Source organism: Geotrypetes seraphini, chromosome 8 (assembly GCF_902459505.1).
Source record: "Geotrypetes seraphini chromosome 8, aGeoSer1.1, whole genome shotgun sequence".
In the NCBI taxonomy this organism is placed as follows: Eukaryota; Metazoa; Chordata; class Amphibia; order Gymnophiona; family Dermophiidae; genus Geotrypetes; species Geotrypetes seraphini.
In genome coordinates, this window is record NC_047091.1 from 63,827,194 (window position 1) to 63,849,057 (window position 21,864).

The 21,864-nt window shown below is 47.3% G+C and overlaps 1 protein-coding gene across 1 annotated transcript in view; it reads right to left on the reverse strand.

The window, feature by feature from the left end:
- The window catches only part of LOC117364900 (cofilin-2-like), an 89,460-nt gene extending 76,157 nt beyond the window's left edge, over positions 1-13,303 (reverse strand). Inside the window, exon 1 of the mRNA XM_033954633.1 lies at positions 13,164-13,303. Within this exon, the coding sequence (XP_033810524.1) occupies positions 13,164-13,166 (3 nt within the window). The 5' untranslated portion in view covers positions 13,167-13,303. The remainder of the gene's footprint in view (positions 1-13,163) is intronic.
- Positions 13,304-21,864: the final 8,561 nt, after the last annotated feature.

Sequence of the window (21,864 nt, forward strand, 5' to 3'; positions counted from 1 at the left end):
TGGGAGATAGAGAATACTGAAGATACAGAGAGCGTGCCAACCAATGGGACCACTTGTTATTCAGTTCCCTATCTCCACCTGCTGGTAGATGTGTATTATCCCACTAGTCTCTGGATTCATCTGCTGCTGTTGATAAGGAAAAGCAGTTACTTACCGTAACAGGTGTTATCCAGGGACAGCAGGCAGCTATTCTCACATGTGGGTGACGTCATCCACGGAGCCGGGATGCGGACAGCCTCACAAGCAGACTTACAGACTTGAAACTTTTGAGTTTCTTCAAGGAAGTCTGCTTGTGAGGCTGTCCGCATCCGGGCTCCGTGGATGACGTCACTCACATGTGAGAATAGGCTGCCTGCTTGTCCTGGGATAAATAATTTTACTTTCAATTTAGTGATCAAAGGGGAGAGTGACGTCACCTCGCTGAATGGCAGCGTGAGGCAGAAGCTCCGTCGGGCTTTTGCAAGACATCGCGAGTGGCGCTTCCACAGCGTTGTTTTTTCGACGCTATTTTCGGCTGCCGGGGTTCCTCTGCTGATGGCGACCCGAAAACGCCTGGACAAATTTAAATTTTTCGGCGATCCGCCGGAAAAATCGGGCCCGGAGGTGGTGAGTGGCATGGGAGAGGAAAAAAAAGATGGCGGCCGGGCCGACGACTCAGTCCGAGTCGGAAGATGAAGGCATCTCTGACCAGCGGGGGGAGGCTGGAGAGGCACCGAAAAAGTCTATGGCTGCCTGGTTTACAGAGCTCAAGGCTGAAATAATTGGAGTGAGGGGAGATGTGCGGGCGGCGATTGCAGAGCTTCGTACGGAGGTCAGTGAGCTGGGAGCTCGGGTTTCAGCTTCTGAAGACAACGTGGCTGCTTTAACTACCACTGTATCCACTACCTCTGATGTTACGGGTCGCCTATCGACTGAACTCCGGGAACTGCAGGCACAGGTTGAAGACTTGGAGAACCGCTCTCGGAGATGCAACCTGCGTTTCAAAGGCATCCCTGAAACGGAAGCTTTTCGGGACAGTAAAGAGGTGGTGAGAGCCTTTTGTGCACATCTACTGAGGGCGGATGGAGCTGAAGTTCCTGAGTCTATCGTTCTGGTGCGGGCCCACCGCAGCTTGGGGGCTCCCAGGGCCCAGGGCACACGAGATATAATAGCCTGCTTTGGAGAGTTTACACTGAAGGAACGTATTTTATTAGCAGGCCGCAGACAAGCAGCTCTCCGATGGAAAGATCTGGCAGTGGGGGTTTTCCAAGATTTGGCGTGGTCTACTTTGCAGAAGCGCAGAGCGTTTAAAGATGTCACACAAGCGCTGCGCACTGGGGGCCATAAATATCGGTGGCTATTCCCCTTTGGCATATGGATGACCATTAACGGCACATCTCGCCGAGTTACCACAGTGTCGGAAGCTTGGGCGGAGATGAGAGCTCTGGGCTGCGGGACTCCGGTGGAAGGGGACAGACCTCCGGCAGTAGCATCCACTTCTGCGCAAAGCGAGCCTTGGAGTACAGCATTGCGCTCTGGCAAGAAATCTGCGAAATCCCAGACCTGAACATGTTTGGACGATGGTAAAACCATTTTGTTCCGCCTCGTTGCGGGGCTTTGCCTGGGCCGGTTGAGTGCAGGCCCTTGGAATTGGCTGGGAGAATTAGAGACATTGGTTTGACACTGCTCTCTTTGAATGGGGGTTGGTGGTTTCTTATTATGTACTGTTCTCATGGTGTACGTGTGAAGTTGTATGGTTTTCTGGGTGTTGGGGTCTGGGATCCGGGGGGTTCGGTGTTGGCAAGTATGGGGTGTGAGGGGTGGGGGGAGTGCTTGGAGGATGAGTGCAGGATGGAGAGGGGGGAGTGGAATATAGTGACAGTGGGGGAATTCATTTGTTGGAAGTTTCATTGACTTTATAGATGAGTGATGTTTGCCTTTGGGGGAGGATCGCACTTTCTACACGCTGGCGAATCCTGAGGCACGGGATTCAGATCAGCAGAGGGGTGGGGGGAGGGGGGTGGGTTCTGGGGGGGTTAGGGGGGGAAGAGGGACAGGGAAGGAGGGTGATAAGCTTTTCATTTTAGGTTCGTGGAATGTTAATGGACTTAATAGTCCGGGTAAGCGCAGTATTGTATTAAAAGAGTTGACACGCTTGCGATGGGATGTTTGTCTACTTCAAGAAACACATTTAAGGCCTCGAGATGTAGCAGTCCTACAATCTCCATATTTTGATCAAATCTGGACACACCAGGGGGCGGCGCCGGGGAAGAGGGTGGGAGGGGTAGCCATCTTGGTTAGAAAGGGACTGGGTCTAGTGGTTCACCAAGTCTTTCGGGATGGGGCAGGGAGATGCTTGGCTCTAATGGCTACCTTACAAGGCCGTCCCATCACTATTATAAATCTGTATGGTCCCAACACGGGTCAAGCAACATATTTTGGGTCCCTTAGAACTGAATTGGTGGGTTTTGTGAAAGGCTCTGTTTATCTGGGTGGAGATTTTAATGTTACCCCAGATGTTCATCTGGATCACTCTGTGGGAGGGACTCGGTCTCCGACTAGGGCTGCTAGAAAAGCTCTTCTATCTTTGTTTTCTTCTTTGGGCTTGGTAGACAGTTGGAGGTTGTCTCATCCTGCGCAGCGCTCTTACACTCACTACTCTCATGCACATAGATCGTATGCACGCATTGATGGGGTTTGGGTTCATCGTAACTCTTGGGGCGGGATACGACAGGCCGAGATTGGAACTATCCAAGTTTCTGACCACGCGCCAGTGTGGGTAGCTTGCGCGGGTTATTGGGAGGGGGTGGGACGTCGTTTTTGGCGACTTAATGAGTCTTTATTAAAAGATCCGGCTGTAGTTCGAGAGGTGGATACGACAGTGGCTCAGTACCTTCAACATAATGATAACGATACGGTCACTGATGCGATTCTGTGGGATGCACTGAAGGTGGTAGTACGGGGCGTTTTTATTAAATGGGGTGCTCGCCGAAAGCGTTTGCGGGCGCAGCGTTCTTTAGCGCTTCATGAACAGCTGGAGCGATTGACGAAGTTGCATCAGAGACATCAGGACCCCTTGGTGTATGATCATCTTGTTAAGGTTCGTGCAGAACTCTCCTTACTGCAGATGGAGGAATACGAGTTCTTGCGGCAGCGCCTACGCCACACTGTTTATGAGTATAATAACACACCTGGATCTCGCTTAGCTCGACTTATTAAGCTGAAGCAGGCGAGATCGAATATTACAAAGATTAGGGATACTGCGGGCACTGTGCATTGTACTGATTCGGCTATTAGTGCTGTGTTCCAGGATTTTTACTCAGAATTGTATCAGCCATCGGGGGGGCATGATTCCGCGGCCATTGAGGGGTACCTTTCTGAGTTGCGGCTACCGCAGCTTTCGGACACTGAGAGGGATGTGCTTAATGAGCCTATTGGATTAGGGGAAGTTCTGGGAGTCATTGCTAATTTGAAGTTGGGCAAATCGCCTGGGCTAGATGGGTATACTAATCAATTTTATAAACTTTTTCGTGAAATCTTGGCTCCATTATTGGTCCGCGTAGCGAATGGGGTACGGGGAGGTTCCCCCTTGCCCAAGTCCATGGGGGAGGCAGGGATTTCGGTCTTGCTCAAGCCGGGCAGAGATCCTATTGGGTGCGGGTCGTATAGACCGATTTCGTTATTAAATACTGATGCAAAAATTCTAGCGAAAGTTTTGGCTCTTCGTCTGGGAAAGGTACTACCCTCTCTGGTACATTTGGATCAATCTGGTTTTGTTCAAAAGAGGCAGGTCTGTGACAATATTAGACGAACGTTGCATCTTTTGTGGGCTGCGCAGCGGACTTCTGCAAAAGTTGCCTTTTTGGCGATTGATGCGGAAAAGGCTTTCGATCAAGTGGCGTGGGAATTTTTATGGCAGGTGATGCATCGGATGGGGCTGGGCTCTTTCTTTTTGGCTTGGGTGCAAGCCTTTTATAGGGATCCTAAGGCTACTGTGCGTTGTAATGGGATTTATAGCGAATTTTTTTCCATTGGGAGAGGCACTCGACAGGGCTGTCCTTTATCTCCCTTGTTGTTTGCTCTCTCTATGGAACCATTAGCCATTCGTATACGGGAGCATGGGGATTTACTGGGGGTGAAGGTGGGAGATCTTGAACATCGACTAGCACTGTTTGCCGACGATGTGTTATTGTATGTTCGGGACCCGGAGGTTTCCTTGCCGATTCTTGTTGCCCTTTTTATGGAATATGGGAGGGTTTCGGGATTTACGGTGAATATGGATAAATCTGAACTGCTGAGTGTTACATTGGGGGAAGAAGACCAACGTCGTTTGGCTGTTCGGTTTCCTTTCCGCTGGGCGCCTGGGGTTATTCGTTATTTGGGGATTCGGTTACCTGCGGACTTATCCCAATTGTTTACTGTTAACTATGCGCGGCTTATTCAACAGATTAGGACTGATATTCAACGCTGGAATGGGTTTTGGTTGTCATGGTGGGGTCGCATAGCAGTTCTTAAAATGAATGTTTTGCCCCGCTTGCTTTTTCTTTTCCAAACATTGCCGATTTCGGTCCCTACTCTAGTTTTGAAACAGTTGCATACTCTGTTTTTTCGCTTTATTTGGCAGGGGAGGCCTTCTCGTATCTCTAGGGCAGCGCTGTGGGCGGACAGGGCTAGTGGGGGGCGGGCGGTACCGAATTTATTTTGGTATTTTCGAGCAGCTCAATTGCGTCTATTATTGGATTGGGAGATTGCAGAGTATAAGTTGGCGGTCCGACTGGAACAACATTTTGTGGGGCGCCCCCGTTTGAAATATTTACTTTGGTCATCCTCCATTGATACTGGGAGGTTCGTGGTTCCGGGGAACCCATTTTTGGCACATCTTTTGAAAGTGTGGTGCGATACCCGTCGCCGTTGGGGTGGGGGGGTGGTTCCGTCGATTTTGGGGGCGGTGCGGGAGGAGCCTCTGTTCCCTGTTGGAAGGGAGAGTTCTGCATTTGTGCGGTGGGCACATTTAGGGTTGCATACTTTTCGGGATGTGCTTCAAAAAGGGGTCCTGATGTCTTTTGAAACCTTCCGGCTTAGTGCTGCCTTGCCCAAAGGAGACTTTCTAGCCTATTCTCAAATACGTCATTTTTTTCATTCTCGGAAGTGGGATCGGGGATCTTTTCAGTCTAATGATCCCTTTGCTCACATGTGGTTCACTCTTAAGAGCCTTCCTAAGCCTATCTCTGTTCTTTACCAATATATTCGAGGCTCCTATTCCTTTCCATCTCTTTATCAGCGAGCTTGGGAGTTGGATTTAAGCTGTACATTTTCTGTTCAGGAGTGGGCTCTGATCACCACTGAGGTTGGCAAGGCCACCTCGTGTGCTCTCATTAAGGAAAACGCTTACAAAGTGGTGATGAGGTGGTACTATACACCGGAACGTCTTCACCGTATGTATCCAGGTGTTTCAGCCTTGTGTTGGAGATGTGGGATGGACTTGGGGACATTTTTGCATATCTGGTGGGCCTGTCCCGTCATACAGCCTTTCTGGCGGCAGGTGGTGGGGTGTTTATCACAATTGTTACAAATATTATTGCCTTTTTCTCCGCAGGGGTGCTTGCTAGGCCTTTACAATGTATGTTTATATTCATGGCAAACTAAGATCCGACGTTGGGGCCTGGCGGCGGCTAAATGTTTGATAGCTGCTCGTTGGAAACAGGGGCAGGCGCCCACCCAATTGGAATGGACTGTTAAACTCCAGTTTATTTGTAATATGGAACTGTCTATTGCAAAGCGTCACGGTTATTATTATACTTATACCCGGACTTGGACACGAATCCTTGATAAAATTACATCTTTGTCTTGAGCTTTTTTCTGTGGGGGGGGGGGGGTTGAGGACCGAGGGGGCTCTCCTGAAGAACCAACTGGGGGCCCTCTTTGCTGGAGGTGAAGCTTGGGGGTGGGGGGGAGGGATTTGTGGAGTTATGGTTGTTGCTGGGTATCAGGGGCTTGACTGTATAGGTGGGGGTTCTTCTGTGATTTGTACATTTATTGTGGTGCTCTCTGTTTGATGGCTGTATGTTATGTTGTCCATGATATTCATGGTATGTTTGTATATTCTCAAAACTTTTCAATAAACATTTATTGATAAAAAAAAATTTAGTGATCAAAATGTATCAATTTTGAGAATTTATATAGATATAAAATAGACATAAAATATAAAATAGATATAAAATAAACAGCAGATCTGCTGTTTGTATTTTGCACTATATGTCTATTTTTCTATAACATAACATGAGACATGCATCAAGAAACTGGATGCTAGATATGCCAATGATGCTATTCAATATTGATGTCCACCGGTTATCGACAGATCAGTACTACAGAAAAGTCCAAATTTCTGGAAATCCGACTCCAGGCTTATTTCCTAAAAGAAATTATTATTTAGAATTTTAAAAACCATGCAGTTTGTTTTTTCTTGTTTGGGGGGGGGGGGGTTGGTTTTAAGTTAGCCTTGGACTCAGAACCAGCAGGAGAGGATGATACCGTGGTGGAGTAAAAAGGCAGCTAAAATGTTAATTATAGTTTACTAGTTTTATAGCCCATTACATTAACGGGTGCTAGAATATATATGTGTGTGTGTGGTTTTATTTCTTTTTCTCTCTTTAGCCAGGTGCTAGAATAGATGTGTGTGTGTGTCTTTCTTTCTTTTTTTCTCTCTCTCTCCTTGGCCGCTTTCTGTCTCTCTCTTTACTCGGCTGTCCACCATCACCCCTTGCCTGTTCCACCTGTCCAGCAGTAGGCCTTCTCCCTTCCTTTTACCTCCCCCTGTCCAGCAGCACTTCTTCCCTGCTCCTCTGTTCCTCTTCCCTGCTCCCCCTGTCCAGCAGCACTCCTTACTTTCTCCCCCAACCCTCTTACCTGCTCCCCCTGTCCTTCTTCCCTGCTCCCCCTTTCCAGCAGCAATTCTTCCCTGCTCTCCAGTCCCTCTTCCCTGCTCCCCCTGTCCAGCAGCACTTCTTACCTGCTCCTCTGTTCCTCTTCCCTGCTCCCCCTGTCCAGCAGCACTCCTTACTTTCTCCCCCTGACCCTTTTCCCTGCTCCCCCTGTCCAGCAGCAATTCTTCCCTGCTCCCCAGTCCCTCTTCCCTGCTCCCCCTGTCCAGCAGCATTTCTTACCTGCTCCTCTGTTCTTCTTCCCTGCTCCCCCTGTCCAGCAGCACTCCTTACTTTCTCCCCCTGACCCTCTTACCTGCTCCCCCTGTCCAGCATGCGGCTCCTCTTCTTTAAAACAGCCTACCGGCTGTAAGGAACCTCGCAGGCCGCTCTGAGGCATGGTGACTTTTAGTGTGCAGCACTCTCCACACACTGCTTCGGGGCCGTGTACTGCCCTGATTTACTCTGGCACGTCCCTGATAACATCATCAGAGACGCGGCAGAGCAAATCAGGGCAGTAGAAGGCCCTGAAGCAGCGTGTGGAGAGTGCTGCACACGCTGCTTGAATCGGCGTTTGGATTGGGGCCCGCGAAGAAAGTATCAGCTGGACTTTTTTTTGCGCTTCCCTTCCCGCCCCTTGAGGTACGCCGCAGCTCCTCTCGATCCCCGCCAGCATCGGAAGCCTTCTCCAACGCTGGTGCGGCTCGTGAGAGGAGTCGACAGGAGAGCAGGATGTCCAGCACTGGGGTCCAGTCCTTCCGCTGTGGAGGCGATCGTTGGCTGGCTGCAGTCCCGCACTTGCGACGCGTGTCTGGTGACCTAGTAAGCGCGCATGCGCACTCGTGCGGCCACATCCCGACAGAAAAGGGATCAGGGAACACGCGTCGCGAGTGCGCATGCGTGGGCTAGCATTTTATTATTTAAGATATTAGTTTTTTTTCAAGAAGTCAAGGCAGATGACTTAAAATATGCAATGTCACTTCAGTAACAACTAGACAAATATACCCCTCACCCCTTTTAGTAAACCGTGATATTGTTTAGCAGAGGGAGCTGGGCTGAATGCCCTGCGTTGCTCCCAACGTTCATAATAGGCTCCCTGCGCTTAAAACCGCTCTTGCAGTTTAGTAAAAGGAGGCAATAGTTCAAAATATAGACAGCAGATATAAATTCTCAAAACAGACACATTTTGATCACTAAGTTAAAAATAAAATCATCTTGTTGTCTGGTGATTTCATGAGTCCCTTCTGACTGTGCATACAATATTTCTTTCTTTCTCCTGCATGCTTCCTATCCTCCAGACCTCATTCCATTGCCTAACCAACATCTCTCTCTGCTCCTCTTTCTTTCTCTCCCCCCCCCCCAAGCTACTACCGCCAATTTCTCCCCGTTGGGCCCACAAGCCTTTCCCACCCCCACCCCAGACATCAATTCTGATGTCGGAAAGGAAGTTCCAGACCAGCCAGGCAGCCACTGGCTAGCCCAGAACTTCCTCTCCGATATAAGAATTGACATCGGAAAGGGGATGCTTGTGGGCCCGGTTTTTGCAGAGTCGGAGAACCAGGGAGAACACGAAGGCAACGCGAGTCTATCGTGGAGGCCATGTTGCCCTTGCGATCTACTGGTCTATCGAGATCGACCTTTTGGGCACCCCTGTACTAAAGCAATAACTGACCAGAGTCTCCATAAAAAAAGGTGAGGCACTCAAGAGTCGCACTGACATACTTGATGTCCAGGATGGGCCTTCAGTCATCCGAGTCTTTCTTGGGCATAACAAAGTATATGGAGGGTGTCAGAGCCCAAATCTTTGTCTGGAACTTGATCGATGGCTTGAATGTCTAGCAACCTCTGGAGGGTTGCCTGGACCTAGAATTCTCTTTCCAGTCTTCCCACCGGTGAGTCCACAAACCAGTAAGAGAGGGGATGGGCAAACCTCCATCTTGTAGTCATCCTTGATAACTTCCAGAACCCATTGATCAGTCTCAATAGCCTCCCATGCTTCTGGGAAGTCCTGCTATCTGCCTCTTATTTTACACAGGTAGGAAGGACGCCTGGCGTCATTGTGACTTTTGGGTTGCCCTTCGTGGCAGGAGGTGGAGCCCTGGGATTTTCTATTCCCGGTGATTTGCTGGTGTGAAGTCTGAAAGGATCTCTGGGATGAGGATCCAGAGGAGAAAAGGCACAGATGGCGTGAGCTTCGAAAGGACCCGTGGGCCTGCTCTTTAGAAGTTCTGGGCCTGTTGTCTGGGAGAGACTTCAGATGGCAGTCCTGTATACTAAAATAAATAAATGCAAGCTGAATATCCAATTGATTAAATTGTAACACCCAAATGATATTCATTCATTGAAACCAACACTGTGGGTAAAAATAGATAAAGGTCCCTGTAGGTTATGGAGAAAGACCTCAGTTTCTTCCAAGGGTCTTAGACACTTGGAGGAACTCTATGTAACTGTTGAATTTGAGTCCTGTGGAAAAGAATTTCCCCTAATGCAGCAATTTTGCTAAACAGGGCCTTGTCGGAAATTCTGGATTTAATTATTTCTTCCGAATGCTTCAGATGTTATAACTTCGGGAGACTGCGATTCTACAACTCCTGAGATTTTGTACCAATACCAGTGGAAAGAAAACTTTAAAAGATAAGTGCTGGTCTCCTATGCTTTAAACATTTATTGATGTTTTGATGATGGACTAACTTGAATTAGTAAAAACTAAGTTACATTAGCACAGAAGTCCAAGCTGTTGAATTTGAGACCTGTGGAAAATAATTTCCCCTGATGCAGCAATTTTGCGAAACAGGGCCTTGTCGGGAATTCTGGATTTAATTATTTCTTCCGAATGCTTCAGAAGTTATAACTTCAGGAGACTGCGATTCTACAACTGTTGAGATTTTGTAGACCAAGGATGTTTTTTCCTACGATAGCTTATATACAATCATAGAGTTCCTCCAAGTGCCTATGACCCTTGGAAGAAACTGAGGTCTTTTCTCCGTAACCTACAGGGACCTTTATCTATTTTTACCCACAGTGTTGGTTTCAATGAATGAATATCATTTGGGTGTTGCAATTTAGTCCTGTATACTAGCCATGATGACATCCAGCCCCTGGTCAAACAGCATGTTGCCCCTGAAAGGAACCCTGCTGAGTGTGGCTTTCGACATAGAATTCCCAACCCAATGTCTGATCCACAATATTCTGCAAGCAGACAGAATAGACTAAGAGCTTGCTCAGCAGATAATACAAAGCATCAACCACATAATCCACTCCCGCCAGTAACAGCTGGCAAGGAGAATCAGAAGGCACATACCGCCTGGATCATCACACACTCTAGATTGGCAAGCATGAGCCACAAAGGAGGCTCAGCAGCAGCCCTCACCACCAGATACAAGACCTCAAATCAAACTGCCTCTTGAGCAATATGTCCAGTCTGCGATCCTGTTTATCCTTAAGAAGCACCATCACCACCACCCTCCCACACAAACGGAATGGAAAGGGATGTGCGCTTGGTCAGTTGAGCCAGAGTCAACTTTAGACATAGCAAACATTTTCTGAAACACCTGATCAATCGCATATAGCTTGGACATTGATTTCGCCACCTTAAGGGAGCCCTCAGGTTTCTCCCAATGCTCAGAGATCAGGTTAGTAGGCTAAGAGCAAACCCTGCTCAACAGGGAACAGTGTGAAGTAGGTCAAGGAAAATCAGTTAAGCTCTTTAAGAGACTCAATGAGCAGATCTGTCACAGAAGCAAACTTGAATAGTCTGCAAACCGAGGGGTCTTCGCCCTAATAGTCTGCAGCAGCACTCAGACCCCGATTCACATTGCCCAGTGTTGCATCGTCTCTGACCAAGGCATCTCCCTAGAACAGTGTCCCACAAACTCTGTTAAGCTGTGGCTTGAGGCATCCAATGTACGCGGACACTGCCATGATGACATCACGTGCATGCATGACATCATCATGTCAATATCCGTGCATGTGAGAAGAAGGCCCTCCAGACGGGTCCTGAGCCGTCAGTGGAGGGTACCAGCAGGGAATAGGGCCAGAGAGAAGGAGAGGTGCTGGCACCGGCTGATTGCCTACAGGACATCAAGGACATAGAGGACCGAGAGCCCCCTTCAAGAGAAGGGTTAGAGAACTTTATTTTGCTTTGGAGCCTTCAGGACCCTTAATTTGCACTGGCACCACATCACGGGCCTGTAAGAAGGTAAATTCACCTCTACATGTCCCAACAATCATTTGGCAGCATTAATAATGTGGTCAGAGACTATACCCGAAGTTCCCGCCTCCCTAGCATGTGTGGCAGAACACACGATGCAAGGGCAGTCTTCAGGTGCTCATTTGGAGAATGAGGACTCCATCCCTATTGTTAGAATCAAAAACAAGGCTTTTTGAAGACGTTTAAGAACTTAGAAAATCTGGAAAAATACAAGATGGCCATCACCAAGATTTTTCATAGAACCCCCCCCCCCCCCCCGTAACCCAACTGGAGGACATCCAAAACCAGCAAATTTAGGATTTTTTTTTGGGGGGGGGATGGGGAGAAGGTGGCTATAACAAGATATAACATTAAAAATACAATTTCAGAGACACACACCCAACTGCTTTGTGGGCTTTGTCAGCCCTACTCACAGACCAGAAGCTAGGAAGACATACTGCAGCCTGCCACAGCTCCTCTCAGGGTAGATGAAATAAAGAGAGGACTTCTGCCACCAGAAAAGCGGCCTCTTCTGCTGCCAGTTGGGCCATAGTTGGGCTGAGCCTCAACCCCGACCCCAGGAACCAAAAAACTGCCAGGGGAGGAGACAGAAAATTCAACTGACACTGTGTGGGCTCTAATTAGTGCCTGTACAGCCTGCACTCCTGATCAAATCAAGGAGTGAACATACAGCAGGGTAGCAACCCTTGAGCTCCACAGTTCCAGCAGCATGGCTGAGCAGATCCAGCTGCAGACTAAGTCTGCTCCTCTCATGCAGGCTAGGTAGGCACTGGAGATGAGTAGGAACACAAAATCCCTGATGTTAAGATACAAAATAAAGTAGCTGCTCCTGCAGGCTCACTTGTAAAAGTAATAACTGAGGGCAGCAGAGAGCAGGGAGAAGGCAGTGATCAATGCCTTCTGCAACAGACTCGCGGGAGCGGATGTTAAGACCCATGGTTCAGCATACCGTCCCTACTGCACTGGAAAAGCCAGTTAGCACAGCAGCAGCAGCAGCTCAAGGAAAAATGCATGCTTTATCAGCACAGAGAAAACTAGAGCAATCAGGTTCACTCTCAGACAACTGGTCTCCCTTTTGATAGGTGTGTAGAAAACTAAAGCCCAATACAGAAGCCGCCCGGTTGCGATATCAAATGCATGCAAACCGTTACATCTCCAGAGCGTACAGAAAAGCAGCTCGAGCACAAAACGGTAACGCTAAGAGCTTTCCACCCTCCCAAGTGTCAATCGCTGCGTTGCTGTAGTTTAAACACGTCAGGTTCTCACTTCTTCAGCGAAACCACCGCGTTCCGGTCGCGCGCCGCACCCACAAAAGCAGTCGCTAGCGCGGGAACACAGCGCATGCGCCTTAGACGCTCGCCGTCTCTCGCTCTAGTTGAGGTAACGCGCATCATCGCCCGAGGCAGCGATTAACAACAGTACACGAGGAAGGGAAATAGTTATTTGGGCAAACCAACCAGACACAACGTCCGAAGAGCTAGCGGTATAAAGTAGCGTTTTCCACACTACGTTCAGAGTAAGACAAATTACGGACATCACCCAAAACGGAAGCAGGAAAATAATTCCCCGCTCGTAATACGTGCCTGCAATCAGAGCACGCTTTTCCCACAAAGAGCCGGCCAGGCGTCGAAAGAACGCGAGGAACGAAACCCAGGCGCCTCACATTACGTTTCTCTCCCCTCGCCCCAACGTAGCCGTAGTAATTGAGAGAACACAGCGGCAACTTCCTAGAGCCCCTACAACGCTTCAGCCACTTTTTCTATAACGTCTCCAGCTCCATACTCCACAAGGGGAAAAGCGTAAGAGAAACGCAGACCCTGCGCCGAACCATTACGCCTAAACGCTAAAATACATCATTTATACTTATCCCCACCGCCCGCACTTATTCCGGATAAATCAAAGATGGCGTGTCTGAGTTTTACACCAACAGGGGGAAACCAGGCAGTATGCGATGATATAAGGCCAATCATCATGATTACGAAACCGCAATTAATACTTCATTTAAAAAAAGATGAGGAGTGCTGCTCGAAGAAGGATAGTGATGAGGGACTTACCATGTCTATTGATAAAGAAGCTGCTGTTCCACGGAACCCAGCACCGTCTCTCTCACTCGCTGGTCACCGATCAACTGAACGCCGCAGTATTCATCCCCTTCTGAAACCTTTTTTTTTTTTCCCTAGCCGGGCGGGGCTAACGTCCGGTTAATGGCCTGTTGCAACCTGGGAGTTGTAGGCTGATACTTGCCCGCCTTTTTACTTGGGGGGGGGGTTTTGTTTGTTTTAACTTTAGTGGTTTCTGCCATTCACATCTGTGATGTCTCCAAAGCGCCGCTCATACGAGGATAGCGAGTTCCATATGATTATTTTCCCCCCAGAGCTCAAGACAGCGAGCAACGATCAGCATATGCTCCAATAAGTCCTTGAATGCGGTTCAGGCCCAGAGCAAGCGGTACCAGGGCGTTGCCTCCTCAGCTAGTAGCTAGGGCTAGAGCTGTCCGATTCAGGGAAAAATTATTCGATTCGCTTTCAATGACAGCTTTTTAAGTTTAACGTTGAATCAATTTTTATTGTAAAAATTAAGCAAAGCCAGATTAATACAGATCGATCCTGCACAGTTAATGCTAACAGAAAATCACCTTTTCATACCTGCAGAACACAGATGTACCCTCGCCCAGTACGGAATTAGTAATCACAAACTAACTACCATTTTATTGGACTAATCCATTTTTAAATTAGCTTTCAGATGCCAAAACACCATTCTTCAGGTCAGTACAGTATACTAATGTGACCATTTATTTTTTTTCCTCAAAAGAGGACTAATTTTCAGTCCCACCCTAGCCCCACCCCCAATTTCTTCCATTCATTTTTCATGTACACACAATATCTTATTAATTCATAATGGTAACCACAAAATTAAAAAAAAAACATAAAGCACACTGTATGCAGAGAAAATGTTCATTATCATTTATATTTGTTTTATTTTTCAAAGAGGTCAAGGCAAATGACTTTAAAATGTGCAGTCACCTCAGTAACAACTAGAAAAATAGACAAATATAGTGTAAAATATAGACAGCAAATATAAATTCTCAAAACTGCCCCCTCCCCCTCACTGTCTTCCAGCATTTGTCCCCTTATTGAACTGCTCCTTTGCCCCAGCAGCACTACCCACATCACTATGTCTATTATCCCCCCACCCTGCATCCCCTCTACACCACCATATGAAAACTCATTTCAGCCTTCTCCCCCTCTCTGCCTCCAGCATATGTCCCCAACAGCACTCCCCGCATCACTATGTCCAAAATTCCCCCACCTGCATCCCCTCTCTTCTTACTTGTGAGAGTGTCCAATCCCTCACCTTGCATCTCCTCTCTTCTTACTTGTGGAACTGCTCCTCTTAGTCTTTCCAACTGTTTGAACTGCTCCTTGCTCCAGCAATCCTGGATGGCAGATGATGGCCCAGGACTCCTGGACGGCCCAGCCCAAGCAGCTTCGAGATGCTGCACATGACTGACCCACAAGCCTCTGACGTGAACATAAGAATTGCTGCTGTTAGGTCAGACCAGTGGTCCATCGTGCCCAGCAGTCCGCTAGCCACTTACAAAGGAGAGTGCGGCTCCAAAAGGCGGGGCGAGGTGGTGCAGCAAATCCAAGAGCCAATGCAGGAACAGGAAGAGATTGGGACAGGATTGCGAATGGTAGCAACGGATAAAGAAAGCTGTGTCCACAGCTCTTCCAGGGTTTTGAACAGGACCGTCCCGTTATTAGATCGCCCTCTCCACTGAAAACGGGAAATTTTGGTGTCCCGAAGTGGTGTGTGGGGACAACGGGACAGGCGATGTAATAACAGGACGGTCCCATTCAAAATGGGTCACCTTAAATATATTGTTGTTACAGTATCCTGTCCTGACCTGGTTAAGTAAAAAATGTATTAAAATTAGTCTAATAAAAATATTGCTTTATTTCCATTCTCTATTTAAAAACATTTATCAATACAGCTACAATAAAGCAACAAAAAATATTTTTTCTACATTTTGTTGTTTCTGCTTTAATCATTCTCTTCACTTTTTCCATCCAGTGCATCCTTCCATGCACATGCTCTCTTTCTCTGTCCCCATCCCTCAACCTGTGGCCCTGCCTCTCCTGTCCAGTCCCCCCACTCCTCCTCTTCTGTTCCCTTTCTTTCTCCTCCTACACCCCTCAACCCATTTGTGGATTTAGCATCTTTCCCAATCTTCGCTCCTCATTTTTCTCTCTTGCCTCTGCTCTTCCAGCTTCCCTATCCCAGCATCTCTCTCTTCCTCCCTCCTTGACTTCAGACTCTCAACTTCCCCACTGCCTATCTAATCTCTCTCTTGTCAGAGGGTTGTGGTTAATGGAAGTCGCTTGGAGGAAGGAAAGGTAAGTAGTGGAGTCCCTCGAATTGGTGCTTTGGCTGATCCTGTTCAATATGTTTGTGAGTGACATTGCTGAAGGGTTAGAAGGAAAGGTTTGTCTTTTTGCAGATGATACCAAGATTTGTAACAGAGTAAACACCAAGGAGGGAGTGAAAAACATGAAAGGATCTGCAAAAGTTAGAGGAATGGTCTAATATCTGGCAACTAAAATTCAATGCAGAGTAATGCATTTGGGAATTAGTTACCGGATGGAGCCGTATGTGCTGAGAGATGAGAGGCTGATATGCACAGATGGGGAGAGGGACCTTGGGGCATAGGCATCGGAAGAGAGGAGGGGCACCGGGGCCATGGTCTCCCCAAAAATTGCCCAGCCTTAGCGGGGAAGCAAACAGGGCAGCTGCCCTATCTCCTGCAGTAACCTACAAGGGACTTTGACAATTCTCCGGGGCTCTAACTCTGTGCTTACCGGCTTCCCGACCCTTCTCCGACAAAACCAGAAGTTATGTCATGAGGGGGGAGGGAGGAGAAGCGAAGCCAACAAGCACAGTGTTAGAGCCCCGGAACATGGGTGAAGTTGCTTGCTGGCTAGGGCGGCGTCAGCGTGAGATAGGACAGGGAGAGAGGCGTTCAACTCGCTGCTCCTGCTTGCTTCAGGCCTTCCTCGCTGCTGGGTCCTGCCTTCATGGAAAGAGAAAGTAGGTGGGACCTGGCAGCGAGAAAGGCCCAAAGCAAGCAGAAGCTGCAAGTTGTGAATGCTGTGCTGTGATAGGGAAGGAGGGAGGAGGGATGGAAGAGGGAAGAGAAATGCTGCTGCACCCAATTGGGGAGAAGGAACACCAGGGAAGGAATAGGAGAGGAACGAGAGATGCCAAGTCTGTTGGAGGAGGGGGAGAGAAATGCTGCTGCTGCTGCACCCAATTGGGGAGAGAGAGGGAGAAGGAAGACCAGAGAAGGGGGGGGGAAGATAAATGCTGCTGTTGTACCCAATTGGGGAGGGAAAGAGGGAGAAGGAAGACCAGGGAAGAGAAATGAGGGAAAGGGGATCAAGAGATGCCAAGTCCGGGAGGAGGGAAGAGAAATGCTGCTGCTGCTGCTGCACCCAACTGGGGAGAGAGAGAAAAATAGGGAGAAGGAAGACCAAGGAAGGGAGAGGAGAGGAACGAGAGATACTAAGTCCATGGGAGGGAAAGGAAAGGCGATACCAGTCCAAGGAGGGGGAGGGAGGGATGCCAGGGCATTGGGGGGAAGGGAAGGAGACAAATGCCAGACCAGGGGAAAGGAAGGAGGGAGGGAGAGAAAGGAAGGAGAGGAGATGCCAGATAATGGAGGGGGAGATGGAAAGAGGAGAGCGATGCCAGGGCATGGGGGAGGAAAGGGAAACTAAGGAGACAAATGCCAGACCAGAGGGAAAGGAAGGAGATAGAGGTGCCAGAGCATGGGGTGGAGTAGAAAGGAAAGGAGAAGAGAGAAATGCCATAGCATAGGGGAGGGGGTGGAGACAGAAACATGGAGAGGGGGTGAAGCTGAAATGAATCATGTACAAAGGAGAGAAGGGGCACAGGATATAGAGTTTATTGAAGGGACATAGAAAGAGGGAAGATGCCGTTTGGAAGAGAGAGGGGGCAGACTTTGGATGGAAAGGGCAGAGAGGGTGGACACTGGATAGAAGGGGCAGAGAGAGGGTAGACAGTAGATGGGGTTAGAGAGAGAGGGCAGAGGCTGGATGGAAGGGGCAAAGAGAGAAGGTAGATGTTGCATGGAAGGGAGAGAGGACAAACGCTGCATAGAAAAAAGAGCAAAGAGAAGATGATTAAAGCAGAAATGACAAAAGGTAGAAAAAATATTTTTGTTTTTGTAGAGTCAAGTAATATTGTAATTGTATTGATAAAAATTTATAAATAGGAAATGGAAATAAGGCAAAAAAGATTTGACCTCTGAAAGCTAATTGAAAAATGGATTAGTCCAATAAAATGGTATTTTCTTATTTCTCATTATTTGTTTTATTTCTATTTGTTAATTTGTAAAGTGATGATTGATTTGTATCAGTTTTTTTCAAATTTACTACTACTACAACTATTTACATCTACTGTATTCATATTTTGCACAGTATTAGGGGACATGTGTCACTGTTTCTGTGGTGTTGCATTGTATGCAGAGTCTTGCATCTTAGGGTTTCATTTTTATATATTAGTGCTTTTAGTTTGTGGTCCCATATTTGCTTAGGGGTTATCTGTGTTCTGGTAGGAATGAATGTTTTGAAGCATACTGTACAGTGTGCCTTGTGTAGTTTAATTTTGTGGTTAACCATTATGTGTTGTTAATAAGATTATATTGTATATATATTTGAAAAATGAATGGGAAAAATGGGATTGCAATTAGTACTATTATAGGAGTGGGGTCTAGGGTAGAGCTTTCTACGCTCCCCCCCCCCCCAACAAAAAAGCGTTCTGCTGCCTATGCCTTGGGGTGATAGTGTCCGAAGATCTAAAGGCGAAGAAACAGTGTGACAAGAAGGTGGCTGTTGCCAGAAGGATGCTGGCCTGTATAAAGAGAGGCATAACCAGTAGAAGAAAGAAGGTGTACATGTCATTGGTGAGGCCCCACTTGGAGTATTGTGTTCAGTTTTGGAGCTGTATCAGGTGAAATACATAAGAAAACTTGAAGCTGTCCAGAGGAGGGCGATTAAAAAGGTAGGAGGTTTGCGCTAAAGAATGACACGGTTGCTCTTACCTGCAGGTAGCTGCGGGTAACCCGCCGAAATGGGGAGAAAAAAAGTGGACAGCACGGGTACAGGGACAAGGCCATTCATTGCGCCATGCAGTGGTGAATGGCCCTATCTCTGCAGTTAATCTGTTTACTCTCTGATGGGTTCCGTGATTTATGAATGTATTGGAGTTTTCTTTACTGGTGTTTATGCTACTTTGTATTTTATAATCAAAACTTTATCTGTTCAAACAGTAGTTAACAAAAAAAACTGAATAGAAAAACCAAATTGAAAAAAAAGCTTTGATGCAATACAGATCTGTAGTGAATAAAATGAATATTCCCTCCCCCCCCTTTTACAAAATTGTAGTGTGTTTTTTAGTGCCAGCCGTGGCGGTACCAGCTCTGACGCTCATAGAATTCCTATGAGCGTCGGAGCTGTTATCACTGCGGCCGGCGCTAAAAACCATGTTATGGTTTTGTAAAAGGTGGGGTAATAAATTTCCATCCTTAATTTATTTTGTTCATCAGTTTCTGGTGAGGCACATTTCTTTTTTTTTCTTGACAAACACTAATAAATTTCATTACACATAAATGCCTTCATATTTATAACGAAGGAACTCTGTTTTGATTATTCTGCTGGCAGAAAAAGTAAGTACTGTATATCAATTTTTGTTGATAACAGCTCTACTGAAACAGTTAACATTTTTCTTTTTAATTACCAGCATAGAGAGAGAAAAACTTTTTTCTCACATTAACCCCCCCCCCCCCCTTTTACCCTGAAGTCCTTTAAATCCCTATGGGCTTTGGGGCAATTACCGCAGCAACCTACACTAAACAACTAAGAAAAAGAGACCCCAAATTACATACTTTGTCCTTTTTCATCACATTATCCAAAAATACATTAATACACAAACAGACACACATTTATTTAAATACATACATTACTCAAAACTGTTTACGTAACACCAATCACAAAAACTATTTTTCATTTTAGTCTGTTACTATGAAGGCCTTTTGAATTAATTGAACATAAGAACATAAGCAATGCCTCCGCTGGGTCAGACCTGAGGTCCATCGCGCCCAGCAGCCCGTTCACGCGGCAGCCCAACAGGTCCAGGACCTGCACAGTAATCTTCTATCTATACCCTTCTATCTATATCCTTCTATCCCCTTTTCCAGCAGGAAATTGTCCAATCCTTTCTTGAACCCCAGTACCGTACTCTGCCCTATTATGTCCTCTGGAAGCGCATTCCAGGTGTCCACCACACGTTGGGTAAAGAAGAACTTCTAGCATTTGTTTTCAATCTGTCTCCTTTCAGCTTTTCCGAATGCCCTCTTGTTCTTTTATTATTTGAAAGTCTGAAGAATCTGTCCCTCTCTACTCTCTCTATGCCCTTCATGATCTTGTAAGTCTCTATCATATCCCCTCTAAGTCTCCTCTTCTCCAGGGAAAAGAGACCCAGTTTCTCCAATCTCTCAGCGTATTAAAGGTTTTCCATCCCTTTTATCAGACGTGTCGCTCTCCTCTGAACCTTCTCGAGTAATGTCATGTCTTTCTTAAGGTACGGAGACCAATATTGGACGCAGTACTCCAGATGCGGACGCACCATCACCTGATACAACGGCAGGATAACTTCTTTCAGATCTGTCTTGCAAAACACATCAGCAAAGGCAGATTCTGTTTGATTCCCTTCATTCTGGCTATGCTCAACACTAGAAACAGGTGTATTTGGTCTCTGGTTTCCAATATAATTTTTGTAATCAAGAGTCTTTATAGGAGAAATCACTGTTCTTTTCTCCTTTTCCACCTGCTCTCTCACATCTTCCCCAAACATCTCATGAATTCTCCTAGTATTCTTTCTCACATCTCTCTCTGGTCCTTTCCCTACCTGTATCTGAGTAGAGGTTTTGGGCCTGATTCTCAAAACGGCATCCTGGTTGTAGGCAGTGGTAGGCGTCCTACCACCATCTAATGGACCAATTGGGACGCACATTTTTGGCAGGGAAGACGCGCAGCGAGAAGGATAAACGCTGGTGCCAGCTGATTGCCTACAGGATGTGTCTCTCGCTGCGAGAGGCACATCCTTTAAGCAGTCAGCCAGTGCCGGCTTCTCTCCTCCCCAGTGTGTCGTGGCACAAAATCTCAGGAGGTGCACAGTTTGCAATACACTGGCCTTTATCAACATACAGAGTAAAACCTGGAGTCAGGTGGTGACTCTGGAAACTAACTTTTTATCACTGAACAGAGGCAAATCTTTTGGTCCTGTTGGCAGTCCACATAGTCAGCAAGGACAATGTGAAGGCAGACTTCTTTAGTCAATCTCTGCTGGGGCAGGCAGCCTTTCAGCTCCTCCTAGACCAGGGGTGCAGCAAGTCTTCAACCTATTAATCTCGAGCAGCAGTGTCAAGGTGGAACTCTTCTTCAGTTGCCTCAGGGAAGAGCCCTTGTATGTGTGTGTATCCACTGAGACCTCTAATAGGCCAGGTATTGCCCAAGATAGTGTGGCATCTCTTTCTGGGTTTTCTAGTTGCCCCAGATTGGCCATGAATACTGTGGAGGTAGATCTGATACATCTATTAGTGGGCAATCAGATTCCCCTTCTCAGGAATTGTGGCTTGTTCAAGCAGAGTCCAGTAAAGATGGAGGATCTGGATCCCTTCAGGCTTATGGTTTGGCCTTTGAGAGGTGGTGTTTAGCAAGGAAAGGATTTTTGCCCGGGGCCTGAAGGTCTTCCACTTCCCTGGCTTATGTCTGGGTTTGGAAGGTTTTTGAGAGCTAGTGTGGTCAGCACACCTTCTCTTATTGACAGGCTTATGTTCTGGCTCTAGAAACTAGCAGTGCTAAAGTTATACTTTAGAAACTAGCAACACTAAAGCTGTAAATTCTTAATAGAACAATGCTTTCTCAAGTCATGTGGTGGCTAAACACAGAAAGCTGCTGTTCAGACAAAGAGCATTAGAGAATAATACAACACAATACAATTTTTATTTATATACCACCAATACCTCTTCCAAGTTCACAGTGGTTCACAAGCAATAAAATAGAGCAGTGTCTCTCAAACTTTCTCGAACCGTGGCACACTAAAGGTAGTGGCCATAGCTCGAGGCACCCAGTAGTGCGTGGACGTCACCATGATGACATCATGTGCATGCGTGACATCACGCTGACATCCACGCACGCACAGAGGCCCTCCAGACAGGTCCTGAAATGCCAGTAGGGTGTGCCAGCAAGGAAGTCTAACAAATATCAATTGAGTACCCCCAACCACAGACCTCCCAAACTCCACCCCAGAACCATGTGATGCGGGCTGGCCTAGCAAAGGCCCCGAGGCTGCCTGATGAAACCGCGGCTAAACTACTGCTAGCAGCAGCTGTGTGGTGAAGTTAAAAGCACACAGAGCTGCCGCTGCTAGTCCGGGGGTGCGGACAGAAGACGAAGAAGGCGGGAGTCCTAGGAGATACATGACCATAAAAGTCAGTCCCAGCATATGCAATGGTAGGAGCAAGTCAGCTGACACAGGCGCCGGGGCCTCTCTTCCTGCCTAGTGTGCCATGGCACACTTCAAATCTCAGAAGGCACACAGTTTGCAATACACTGATATAGAGCATTAGAGAATAACACAGAGGCACCATCCCAGAGCTAGAGAGACAGCAGC